Here is a 14,437-nt window from a genome sequence, read left to right as displayed (position 1 = left end):
GATTTAGCCAAATTATCGTTAATAATGATCAATTGATCTGACTTAAGGATCTGATTTTCCTCTTAAAAATATTTTTACAGACAAAATATAGTTTAGAATTCTATCTGAAACACATTTCATGATTTATTTTTTTCATCCTGTGTTTTTATAACGAATAAAAATACATCCAGCTTCTTTTAGTATTTCTTACTTTACATTAGTTTATTTTTACATGAGGGGGAAAAAACAGAAGGTTAAATAGGACGTTAAACATTTCGTTTGTCTTTACTGCTTTAATCTGAAACAGACTTCGGGATCAGAGCAGCGTCTTGTGGCTCTGACAAACCGAAGAGATTACGCGAGTGTTTATGACGAGAGCGGCGTTGAGGTGTTTAAAGCGTCATGCGCAGAGACGGATTAGGGTTTAAATATCAGCACGTGGCCATCTGCAGCACATCTAACTCATCATCTCCTTTCTGAAAGAAAAAGAAACGTGTGTGTGTGCGCGCATGTGTGTGTGTGTGTGTACACGTGTGAGCTGAAATTGTTGTAGTTCTGCTGGAAGACAAGGACAGCTGTTGGGTCTTTCTTCTGCTTTCTGGTCGGCGGTCAGTCTGAGGAGCGAGAAGAGAACAACCACGTCACAAACACTGAGAAAATAATCCAGTCGTAATGTAGGAACCTGATGGAACATTTATTTATATATTTAAATATACGAATAAAAACGAATGTAAAAACGTGTTTAGAATAAGAGAGAAAATGAAGCCGATTAAAGTAAAACTGTGTGAAAGGTATAAATCTGTCAATACACTGTGTATACACACACACACACACACACACACACACACAGGGTACCGTGCAAAAGTTTTAGGCCCGTGTGAACCAAGAGTGGTTTCAGAAATTGACATCATAATTAGTTTCTTTTTTAAATAAAGAACCAAAGTAAAGTAATGAAGAGAAGATTAAAGGTGGGGTCTCTGATTTTTGCTTCAGCGCTTCAGTCGGGCCGAAAAGTAAACAGAAAACAAAACGAATCTGATGCAGCAGCTCCACCTGGTGTCATGTTCTTGTGCTCAGACTTGTCATGGTGTTTGACCTCCACGACCTCACCTCAGTGACTGGGTGTGAAGCTCCTACAGATGTTTCTGTGTCACTTAATGACTGGGTTTCGACCTAATAGGTCTGAAGCCAAATGGACGTCACACCACATGTGTAGAAGGTAACAAGTTCTATGTTTCTATCCTTTAAAAGCGTTCTTACTTTACAGCAGATCTTCACACCGGCCTAAAACCCTGCACAGGTCTGTGTGTATAAAGTTATTAAAAGGCAGAACTATGATTTATTATTATTATTATTATTATTATTAGAGTCGATTATTTATGACGGTAAGCATTCTTAAACAGCATCCATTAAGCTTTTATAAGTGTGTGTGTGTGTGTGTGTGTGTGTGTGTGTGTGTGTGTGTGTTAGTTACCCTGAGTGTTTGACTCCAGCAGACTCTCCCTCAACAGAACCGTGACCTCCTGTAGCTCCTGTTCAGCCTCACGCACATTTGGGTCCAAACGCAGAACCTCCTGCAGGTCGGAACTGGATGACAGGAAGTCCTACACACACACACACACACACACACACACACACACACACACACACACACACACACACACACACACACACACAGTGTCAGTGATTTTTCTCTTGTTGGTTTAAACTCTTTATAAAAAAATATTTAAAAAGTGTAGAACATCACATGCTGTTCATTAGTGTGTAGTGACATGTGGTAGTGTGTGTAATAGTGAGGTGTGTAGTGTAGTGGTGTGGTGGTGTGATGTGTGGTGTAGTGGTGTGTGTGTGTAGTGTAGTGGTTTGTGTGTGTAGTGTAGTGGTTTGTGTGTGTAGTGTGTGTGTGTGTGTGTGTGTGCGTTTGTGTAGTGTGTGTGTGTAGTGTGTGTGTAGTGTGTGTGTATGCGTGTGTGTGTGTGTGTGTAGTGTAATCAGTATGAGGTGAGATGAGCAGGTGACCTTCAGGCCTTTGTGAGCGAGCGCTCGTCTGTAAAACGCTTTCTTATTGTCCGACTCTATCTGTAGTGCAGAGTCACAGTCCTGCCTCGCCTCCGCAAAACGATCCAGCTTCAGGAGACACAGTGCTCTGAAACACACACACACACACACACACAGTTAACGCCTGTATGACATGCTCTAACCAGAGAACAGCTGGATTTAACTTGTCTCAGACAAATAATGAGAGACAGAATTGAGGAAATAAACACGGGGACAGAAGACAGGAGACATGTCCTTGTTCAGTGGTTTATATTTAACCCTCATTTGTTATGCACTGAGATCACGTGGTGATTTTACTGGGAAGTGAAACTCACATCTTAAGAGAATAAAGAAAAGAAGGGATGAGAGAGAGAGAGAGAGAGAGAGAGACAGTGAGAGAGAGAGAGAGAGAGAGAGAGAGACAGTGAGAGAGAGAGAGAGAGAGAGAGAGAGAGAGAGACAGTGTGAGAGAAAGAGAGAGAGAGACAGTGAGAGAGAGAGAGACAGAGAGAGAGAGTGAGAGAGAGAGAGACAGAGAGGAAAAATTAATTAGATTATTAGAACAAACACACACACACACACAACACTAGAGATGCCACATACACACACACAACTACAGACACCACACACACACACACACACACACACAACACTGCAGACACCACACACACAACACTACAGACACCACACACACAACACTACAGACGCCACACACACACACAACTACAGACACCACACACACACACAACACTACAGACACACAACACTACAGACACCACACACACACAACACTACAGACACCACACACACACACAACACTACAGACACCACACACACACAACACTACAGACACACAACACTACAGATGCCACACACACACAACACTACAGACGCCACACACACACAACACTGCAGACACCACACACACAACACTACAGACACCACACACACACAACACTACAGACGCCACACACACACACAACTACAGACACCACACACACACACAACACTACAGACACACAACACTACAGACACCACACACACACAACACTACAGACACCACACACACACAACACTACAGACACACAACACTACAGATGCCACACACACACAACACACACAACACTACAGACAGCACACACTGTAATGCACTGATCAGTGTAAGCTGAAACGCTCAGCTCTTTATGTCTGTTCTGTTCTCTGCAGCAGGTGAAGGTCAGTTCAATAACTAAATAATTTACTATTCAAATTTATTTAAGCCAATTATTCAAACACACACACACACACACACACACACACACACACACACACACACACACACAAACACAAGTCTAAACATTATTTTACTGTCTGTTGCTCTTTATCCTGTGTGTCATATAAAAACTAAAACACCACTTATTGTAAAACCGGACTTCTGTAGTGTTTTGAGGATTTTATGTGGATTTCACTTCAGCTGAGACGTTTACAGCCCAGTGATTAAGTGTAACTGTAAACCTGTAGTGTAAATTAAGTGTAACGCTGTAAACCTGTAGTGTAAATTAAGTGTAACGCTGTAAACCTGTAGTGTAAATTAAGTGTAACGCTGTAAACCTGTAGTGTAAATTAAGTGTAACGCTGTAAACCTGTAGTGTAAATTAAGTGTAATGCTGTAAACCTGTAGTGTAAATTAAGTGTAATGCTGTAAACCTGTAGTGTAAATTAAGTGTAACGCTGTAAACCTGTAGTGTAAATTAAGTGTAACGCTGTAAACCTGTAGTGTAAATTAAGTGTAACGCTGTAAACCTGTAGTGTAAATTAAGTGTAACGCTGTAAACCTGTAGTGTAAATTAAGTGTAACTGTAAACCTGTAGTGTAAATTAAGTGTAACTGTAAACCTGTAGTGTAAATTAAGTGTAACGCTGTAAACCTGTAGTGTAAATTAAGTGTAACGCTGTAAACCTGTAGTGTAAATTAAGTGTAACTGTAAACCTGTAGTGTAAATTAAGTGTAACGCTGTAAACCTGTAGTGTAAATTAAGTGTAACTGTAAACCTGTAGTGTAAATTAAGTGTAACGCTGTAAACCTGTAGTGTAAATTAAGTGTAACTGTAAACCTGTAGTGTAAATTAAGTGTAACTGTAAACCTGTAGTGTAAATTAAGTGTAACTGTAAACCTGTAGTGTAAATTAAGTGTAATGCTGTAAACCTGTAGTGTAAATTAAGTGTAACGCTGTAAACCTGTAGTGTAAATTAAGTGTAACTGTAAACCTGTAGTGTAAATTAAGTGTAACTGTAAACCTGTAGTGTAAATTAAGTGTAATGCTGTAAACCTGTAGTGTAAATTAAGTGTAACGCTGTAAACCTGTAGTGTAAATTAAGTGTAACTGTAAACCTGTAGTGTAAATTAAGTGTAACTGTAAACCTGTAGTGTAAATTAAGTGTAATGCTGTAAACCTGTAGTGTAAATTAAGTGTAACGCTGTAAACCTGTAGTGTAAATTAAGTGTAACTGTAAACCTGTAGTGTAAATTAAGTGTAACGCTGTAAACCTGTAGTGTAAATTAAGTGTAACTGTAAACCTGTAGTGTAAATTAAGTGTAACTGTAAACCTGTAGTGTAAATTAAGTGTAACTGTAAACCTGTAGTGTAAATTAAGTGTAATGCTGTAAACCTGTAGTGTAAATTAAGTGTAACGCTGTAAACCTGTAGTGTAAATTAAGTGTAACTGTAAACCTGTAGTGTAAATTAAGTGTAACTGTAAACCTGTAGTGTAAATTAAGTGTAATGCTGTAAACCTGTAGTGTAAATTAAGTGTAACGCTGTAAACCTGTAGTGTAAATTAAGTGTAACGCTGTAAACCTGTAGTGTAAATTAAGTGTAACTGTAAACCTGTAGTGTAAATTAAGTGTAACTGTAAACCTGTAGTGTAAATTAAGTGTAACGCTGTAAACCTGTAGTGTAAATTAAGTGTAACTGTAAACCTGTAGTGTAAATTAAGTGTAACTGTAAACCTGTAGTGTAAATTAAGTGTAACGCTGTAAACCTGTAGTGTAAATTAAGTGTAACTGTAAACCTGTAGTGTAAATTAAGTGTAACTGTAAACCTGTAGTGTAAATTAAGTGTAATGCTGTAAACCTGTAGTGTAAATTAAGTGTAACTGTAAACCTGCTTATTATAATCATTTAACCCTTTAAAGCTCATTATGTGTTTGATGTAAAACTGAAGGTTTATATACACTGTCACTACATGACAACACTGTGGAGAACTAAATAGTAATTCTGTCATAAACTACATACACAATGTATGTCATGGTGTGTGTGTGTGTGTGTGTGTGTGTGTGTGTGTGTGTGTGTAACACTATCACTTCACAGCAGAAAGTGCTGGTGATCATAAACAAAAGCATGTGACAGGTGTGTGTGTGTGTGTATGTGTGTGTGTGTGTGTGTGTGTGTGTGTGTGTGTGTGTGTGTGTGTGTGTGAATCCATCATCATCTCCTCGTCGTTCCTCTTAATCAGATAAAAAAGTGATGATTTTTTCTGTCCACCTTCTCGATCGGCACAAAGAGAACAACAAACATAAAACAACCAAAACCACCTCGATAATAATCCACTTACAAAGGTTTTACACACACACACACACACACACACACACACACACACAACACTACAGACGCCACACACACACACACACACACACACAACACTACAGACGCCACACACACACACACACACACACACACAACATTACAGATGCCACACACACACACACACACACACACACGACACTACAGACGCCACACACACACACAACACTACAGACACCACACACACACACACACAACACTAGACACCACACACACACACACACACACACACACAACACTACAGACGCCACACACACGCACACATACACACACACACAACACTACAGACGCCACACACACACACACACACACACACACAACACCACAGACACCACACACATACACACACACACACAACACTACAGACGCCACACACACACAACACTACAGACGCCACACACACACAACACTACAGACGCCACACACACACACAACACTACAGACGCCACACACACACACAACACTACAGACGCCACACACACACACAACACTACAGACGCCACACACACACACAACACTACAGACGCCACACACACACACACCACTAGAGACGCCACACACACACACCACTAGAGACACCACACACACACACCACTAGAGACACCACACACACACCACTAGAGACACCACACACACACACACACACCACTACAGACGCCACACACAAACACACACCACTACAGACGCCACACACACACACACACCACTACAGACGCCACACACACACACCACTACAGACGCCACACACACAACACTACAGACACCACACACACACAACACTACAGACGCCACACACACACACACAACACTACAGACGCCACACACACACACACACAACACTACAGACGCCACACACACACACACACAACACTACAGACGCCACACACACACACACACAACACTACAGACGCCACACACACACACAACACTACAGACGCTACACACACACACACACACACAACACTACAGACGCCACACACACACACACACAACACTACAGACGCCACACACACACACACACAACACTACAGACGCCACACACACACACACAACACTACAGACGCCACACACACACACACAACACTACAGACGCCACACACACACACACACAACACTACAGACGCCACACACACACACACAACACTACAGACGCCACACACACACACACACACAACACTACAGACGCCACACACACACACACACACAACACTACAGACGCCACACACACACACACACACAACACTACAGACGCCACACACACACACACACAACACTACAGACGCCACACACACACACACAACACTACAGACGCCACACACACACACAACACTACAGACGCCACACACACAACACTACAGACGCCACACACACAACACTACAGACACCACACACAACAGATGACACACACACACACAACACTACAGACGCCACACACACACAAACAACACTACAGACGCCACACACACAACAGATGACACACACACACACACACACAACATTACAGACGCCACACACACACACACACAACACTACAGACACCACACACACACACACACAACACTACAGACGCCACACACACAACACTACAGACGCCACACACAACACTACAGACGCCACGCACACAACAGATGACACACACACACACACACAACACTACAAAGGTTTTACTCCTAAATGCATCAACCATAACACCGATGTGAAAGTGTAATGCGAGTGCGCTGCTTCTGCGTCCAGCGTGAAGCGTATTAGCGGTTAGCTCGTACCTGTTGGTGTAGACGGAGCACTCGGTGGGTTTGAGAGCGATACACTCGCTGTATTTCTGCATCGCTTTCTCAAACTCGCCTCTCTTCACCAGATCGTTGCCTTCCTCCTTCAGCAGAGTGAAACGTGCCTCAGCTTTTCTGACTACGAGGACACGAAGACAACAAAACGTTTCAGACTTCTGCTGACGTTAACATGTTTTTAGGTTAAGCGTTCAGTATTAGTTGCTTTTCTCTGACCTTTTAAAGAAAAAGTTAAAACATTACCGTTCTCCCTCGGTTAGCATTTTGCTAACGTTCCTAACTAACAGCACGAGTTATAACATGTTAATGATCATTCACTCTCAAAACTTGGTGCTTTAGCTGGTTGCTACGTAGCAGCTGAAAGGGCAGTAAAAGATATTTGTGCTAATAACAGAGTAGCTGGTTATACTGTAGTCATTATGATCATTAGAATTAAGCCAATAGTCACTGATGATTAGAACAATTTAAACACCAACAAGCTGCGTTCAAAAACTATAAATACTTCTGTGCTAACATTTTATGCTAGCACTCTTCCCTCCCCCTCTCCCACCCCCGAGACTCAAATGTCACTGGAGCTGTCTTGTTCCATTACGAACGGTGTCACTGCAGATAATCTACATAATTCATTTAGCAAACAGACGCCGTGTTAGTGCTGACAACAGTGTGTGTGTGTGTGTGTGTGTGTGTGTGTGTGTGTGTGTGTGTGTGTGTGCGTGCGTGCGTGCGTGTGTGAACTGGTCCGGGCAGCTCGCCGTGTTTAAACTACACTCGCACGGCAAATGTCTTCCTCCCCCTGCAAACACGGAATCAACTAAACGTACTGATGATCCGCTGACACGCGAGGGCTGTTCACACGCTAACACCTCCGTCTACTTTATTCTGAACACCACCGTGTTAATGTCAGTGTTTGATGGTGAAACGTGTGTGTTTGTTGGTGAAACGTGTGAGTTTAATGGTGAAACGTGTGTTTGATGGTGAAACGTGTGTGTTTGATGGTGAACGTGTGAGTTTGATGGTGAACGCGTGAGTTTGATGGTGAACGCGTGAGTTTGATGGTGAACGTGTGAGTTTGATGGTGAACGCGTGAGTTTGATGGTGAACGCGTGAGTTTGATGGTGAAACGTGCGAGTTTGATGGTGAAACGTGCGAGTTTGATGGTGAAACATGTGTGTTTGATGGTGAACGTGTGTGTTTGATGGTGAAACGTGCGAGTTTGATGGTGAAACGTGTGTTTGATGGTGAAACGTGTGTGTTTGATGGTGAAACGTGCGTGTTTGATGGTGAACGTGTGAGTTTGATGGTGAACGCGTGAGTTTGATGGTGAACGCGTGTGTTTGATGGTGAAACGTGCGAGTTTGATGGTGAAACGTGCGAGTTTGATGGTGAAACATGTGTGTTTGATGGGGAAACGTGTGTGTTTGATGGGGAAACGTGTGTGTTTGATGGTGAGCGTGTGTGTTTGATGGTGAGCGTGTGTGTTTGATGGTGAACGTGTGAGTTTGATGGTGAACGTGTGAGTTTGATGGTGAACGTGTGAGTTTGATGGTGAACGTGTGTGTTTGATGGTGAACGTGTGTGTTTGATGGTGAACGTGTGAGTTTGATGGTGAACGTGTGAGTTTGATGGTGAACGTGTGAGTTTGATGGTGAACGTGTGTGTTTGATGGTGAACGTGTGAGTTTGATGGTGAACGTGTGTGTTTGATGGGGAACGTGTGTGTTTGATGGGGAACGTGTGTGTTTGATGGTGAATGTGTGAGTTTGATGGGGAACGTGTGTGTTTGATGGTGAACGTGTGTGTTTGATGGTGAACGTGTGAGTTTGATGGTGAACGTGTGAGTTTGATGGTGAACGTGTGAGTTTGATGGTGAACGTGTGTGTTTGATGGTGAACGTGTGTGTTTGATGGTGAACGTGTGAGTTTGATGGTGAACGTGTGTGTTTGATGGGGAACGTGTGTGTTTGATGGGGAACGTGTGTGTTTGATGGTGAAACGTGCGAGTTTGATGGTGAATGCTGGTACATTTTGTGTTTAGATGTCGGTGTTTAATAAAGAACCCTGGTGGATAAAAAAGGTGAAGGATTCTGTAGGTGTTTGTAGTTAGATGATGAATTGTGGTGCTTCATGGTGAATGCTGAAGCATTCAGGGTCTGATGAGGAGTTATGGAGCTAACAGTATGTAGTATGTTATGACTGCTGACTGATGGAGGCGTTTTTGATGACCAACCCTTCTCCTCTTCAGCTCGGACCGCTCGTGCATGGAGAACATCAGCGCTCGGTTCTTCCCTGCGATGCTGCTGGGCTGAAATGGGAACGTTGGGAATCTCAGGAAGCTTCTCTCTCCAATCAGGACCATCCTGCTCCATCAGCTGCTTCGTGATCCTGAAGAAGACCACAGAAATGTCCACAATCTCCAAACAAACACCTACAAATACCTGAAGAGTCTTATTAAACACCACCAAGCACAAGTGCTGAGTAGTGCCTTGTTTGCAGTGGACATTTTCACGGGGTTGGTGTTTGATAAGAATTCTGTAGAACACTGGTGTTTACTGGTGTTTGGCTGGAGTGGAAAACTTCTTAAATGTTGTCTGTGATGGTGGTTTTATGTAGTTCTGTAGTCATATGGTGGTTTACATGTTTTTATGTTAACATTGGAGTTTGATGGTAAAAATCAGACTTTGTTAATGTTCATGGTTAATGTAGGTGTTTGTTGGTAAACACTAAAGTGTGTAGTTGTTTGTTTGGATGTTTAACAGTATTTGATGGTTAGTGTTGGTGTGTAATTGATGTAACTGGTGTTGGTTTCCGTGCCTCACCTGTGTACACTGTCATGAGCCGCCTGTACGCTGGAGTCGATCTGCAGGACGGTTTTGTAATCCACGTACGCGTTCCTGTAGCGCTCCAGAGACTCGTAGGCCATCGCCCTACGGAGGAGGGGCTTCAGGGAGAAGGGGCGGAGCTCCAGCGCACTGGCGGTTTAATAGGATGAGAGAACAGGATCAGAATCTACTAATCTGTGTTTCCAGTACAGACAAGTCCACGGACAATGAACACACACACACACACACACACACACACACACACACACACACACACACACACACACACACACACACTGAGCTGTAGAACTGCTCAGTATGTGCTCAGGGTTTAGTGTTTAATACTCAGCAATCTATGGGTTTATGGTTCAGGCCTAAATGTCCCATGTCCAGTGTTTTAATTCAACCGATTTTGAGACACACAAGTTCACATTTGTTTTGTTTGTCTGTTTATTTTTACTTTACGTTTTGTTTTGTTTGTCTGTTTATTTTACTTGATTTGTTTTGTCTCATCAGGAGCATTAATCTGAGCACATTAGTGAACATACTGATAGAATCTTTACCTGAGATTATTAGCAACATCTCAAGTGTGGAGTCGAACCCCACAGTGTATAAACACACATGAAGAGATCATCTTTATTAATATTAAAAGGTAAACACTGCATATTGTGTGTGTGTGTGTGTGTGTGTGTGTGTGTGTGTGTGTGTGTGTGTGTGTAGTCAGTGGACAGGAGAGTTCTACATTATAAAAGCTGGCAGAGTTCAGGATGGAGGTGAAGCTTGTTTTAGCTCAGCTAATTGTGCTGAGTGTTAATCTCTCAGAGACGTGTGTGTGTGTGTGTGTGTGTGTGTGTGTGTGTGTGTGTGTGTGTGTGTGTGTGTCAAACCTGGTGCAGTCTTGAATGCAGTCTGTACAGTTCCCATCTTTCAGAAAGCAAGCAGCTCTGTTAGAGTACAAAATGCATAGATCCTCAGGACTGTCAATACCTGTCAACACACACACACACACACACACACACACGTGTCACAATTTGGGATTCAACTGAAAAGATCAGAGACTCAACCTGAACATCAGTAACCTGTTAGTTTAATTATGAGTCATGTTCAGAACAGCAGGTTGTGAGTTTCAGAGACTCATCACTAACACGACGAACTCAGGAACTTTACACCGAATCAGGAAATGAAATAAAAGTGATTTAATACTGAGGTCTAAAACAAGGAAACTCAGAATTGTCACAAAACCAGAAACAGGACAAAGTTGGGACGAGGAACTTCACTGAAATATAGAAATGAACACTGAGGATCATCAACTCAACACAGTGTGGTGTTAGGAACAGAATGTGAGACACATCAGGAGATCTGTGCTGTGTCACTGACACTAAATCTGACACATGAGATAAACTATACACTCGTCATTACATCAGTACACAGAGACCAACACCAACACCAGACTGAGGCACTTTACTGAACACTGAACTCAGCAAAAGTAATTAACAGTAAATTCAGGACTCAGCACTGAAGCACCAAAATCAGCACATCAGGTACTGACGACTTCTAGAAGTTTCTTCACTTAAACTAAACACTCGGATCTATGAATGACTTCAAATTCGGTTTGGATATAAAATAAAATTATTACATTTATTAGTTTTCTAAAAATGTAGAATTAAGAGTTGTCCGTGAAAGGTGTTCAATACAGATTAAAGGTGCGGTCTCTGTTGTTTGAGAAACGCTTCAGAAAACCGAGTCGGGACGACAAACAAAACAAAAACAAAACAAACGTGTAGCCAATGAGCAGAAAGGGGCGGGGCTTGTTGATATGGGCGGAGAGAGTGTTCGGTGCTCATGTGTGACATTAACAGAAAGCGGTTTTAACATCGACATGGAGGATAAAAAGAAAGAAAGAAAGAGAAGAAAGACTTACGATAAGGTAAGAAGTAGGACGTGTTAATATAGGATCAGCTTTCCAGCGCTGGAGAGAACTGAAGGAGCAGGAAGTCGGCCACATATTCACAGGTTGGAGTTTCCCGAGTCAATAACTCCTGAGCTAAACGCTGTTACTACACAAATAACACCTCTTTTCTATCGTAGTAATGTAGAGAGGCAGCTACAACCGTGTTTTGTGTAGTAACAGCGTTTAGCTCAGGAGTTATCGACTCGGGAAACTCCGACCTGTGAATATGCACACATGCGCACTGAACACTCTCTCCGCCCATACTGACAAGACCCGCCCCTTTCTGCTCATTGGCTACACGTTTGTTTTGATTTTTGTTTTGCAACGCAATTTTCTGAAACATTTCTCAAATATCAGAGACCCCACCTTTAATGTTGTTTTTTTAAATACATGATATAAAGACACCTTCACGTTTTAGATCACAACACACTACCAGTCTGGAAATGACACTTTTACACCAAGAGAAAAAGCATAAGAAATATAAGCAAAATATATTTAATACACACACACACACACACACACACACACACACACACACACACACACACACACACTTACGGACAGACAGACAGACACACACACACTCACGAACACACACACATACACATACAGACACACATACAGACACACACAGCACAAGACTCTTCCGGTGACTCGTGACGTCATGATGACTCGTCCTGCTGTCACAACACACTCGGTTTGTAAATGACACTCTTATATATTTGGTCTATTTGATACTTTGTCATTATTATTGTTGATATACTTGTTATTAGTAATAATAATAATAATAATAATAATAATAATAATAACACTAAAACTAATAACAATAACAATAATAATAATGTGTGAATGTTTGTTGTTGATAAACAGATGAAGTTTGATGATATAATTCCCCCCACCTGACAGTGTGTGTCCCTCAGTAGACAGTGTGTGTCCCTCAGTAGACAGTGTGTGTCCCTCAGTAGACAGTGTGTACTTCTCCTTGGCCTGTGTGTATCCCTCTATGGCCTGTGTGTACTTCTGCAGCGCGAGCCCGAACTGTCCGGTCTTAAACAGCATGTTGCCCTCGTTTTTGAGGCGCGCGAGCGGAGGGGGCAGATCGCCGGCGGGGGCATCGAGGTTCACTCCGTGTGTCCCGGTGTTTCCGGTTTCCTCCGCAGTATAAGCGCCGTTCACGTGCGCCGCCTTCTTCCCCTCCGCGTTTCCGGGGTTTCCTCCGTCTCGAGCTCTGCTGTGAACCGGACTAAACACACCGGAACTCGTCCCCGAGCTCTTCTTCTGCGCGTTACCCATTTAAAACCCAAGCACACACTCACACACACTTATACACACTCACACACACTCATACACACGCCCTAAAACATTTTCTCTCTCTCTCTCTCTCTCTCTCTCTCTCTCTCTCTCTGCGCACAAACCGGTCCTGACTCGCGTCCACCACAACCGGGGAAGCCCCGCCCCCTGCAGGATCGCCGCACAGTGACGTCACGCAGTGGGCGGAGATTCGGCTAATGCAGCAAAAGCACAGAGCCGAGAGAGACTACAGAGCAGTGAAGTGCAAAATGATTCTTGAGTCGACTCATTGAGTTCATAATAAATTATACAAATAAAATTATTATTAGCTAAATTCTAGATTGAGTTAAAAATGTAGAATTTTAATAGTAAACGACTCTAAAGTACACAGTAATTCATTTAGGGTTTATTCTTTATATAATAGAATTAATAATAATAAAAGGTTTATTAAAAGAGCCTTAATAATAATAATAATAATACAGCTCACCTATTTCAGTGCTGTAAAATGATCTTTTGCCCTGTTTTGTAAATGAATTATTAGTAGCATCATTACAGAACTATTTTAATAATATATTTGACTAAAAATGTAACCTACCTAACATTTTTTTTTATTTTTAGTATGTTAAAGCCTCGGTTTTTTTTTTGCTTTTTTCAGAGAAAGGAAACGTCGATTGTTTTGTAGTATGTACAAAAATATTTATATAATAAATTTACTTTAGTAATAAGTGATATGTGCAGCAGTAAAAGACCTCGGTGTGATTATTGATACCGGTCTCTCATTTGAAGCTGACATAAATAATACCACAATGTTAGCCTTCTTTATCTCAGTAATATTACTAAGATCAGAAATATGATGTCATTACATGATGCAGAAACACTAGGTCATGTATTTGTTACCTCTAGGTTGGATTATTGTAATACTTTACTGTCTGGATGTTCAGTAGGAGCAGAAAGAAGC

At 42.0% G+C, this 14,437-nt stretch overlaps 1 protein-coding gene across 2 annotated transcripts in view; it reads right to left on the bottom strand.

The window, feature by feature from the left end:
- spag1a (sperm associated antigen 1a) overlaps window positions 1-13,640 on the bottom strand; it is a 14,157-nt gene extending 517 nt beyond the window's left edge. Inside the window, exons 1-8 of one of the 2 annotated variants that reach the window (XM_027157398.2) lie at window positions 13,113-13,640; window positions 11,126-11,228; window positions 10,236-10,388; window positions 9,647-9,801; window positions 7,401-7,542; window positions 1,999-2,125; window positions 1,454-1,583; window positions 1-593 (exon numbers count right to left, since the gene is read on the bottom strand). The exon at window positions 1-593 is cut by the window's left edge and continues 517 nt beyond it. In XM_027157398.2, coding sequence (XP_027013199.2) covers window positions 589-593; window positions 1,454-1,583; window positions 1,999-2,125; window positions 7,401-7,542; window positions 9,647-9,801; window positions 10,236-10,388; window positions 11,126-11,228; window positions 13,113-13,482 — 1,185 coding nt within the window. In that variant the 5' untranslated portion in view covers window positions 13,483-13,640 and the 3' untranslated portion in view covers window positions 1-588. Of the gene's footprint in view, window positions 594-1,453; window positions 1,584-1,998; window positions 2,126-7,400; window positions 7,543-9,646; window positions 9,802-10,235; window positions 10,389-11,125; window positions 11,229-13,088 lie in introns of both variants that reach the window. The other variant, XM_027157397.2, reaches the window with a different exon arrangement.
- Window positions 13,641-14,437: the final 797 nt, after the last annotated feature.

Source organism: Tachysurus fulvidraco, chromosome 24 (assembly GCF_022655615.1).
Source record: "Tachysurus fulvidraco isolate hzauxx_2018 chromosome 24, HZAU_PFXX_2.0, whole genome shotgun sequence".
Classification (NCBI taxonomy): domain Eukaryota; kingdom Metazoa; phylum Chordata; class Actinopteri; order Siluriformes; family Bagridae; genus Tachysurus; species Tachysurus fulvidraco.
The sequence above is the reverse complement of the archived record's forward strand: the minus strand, read 5'-3'. Positions and strand labels throughout refer to the sequence as shown.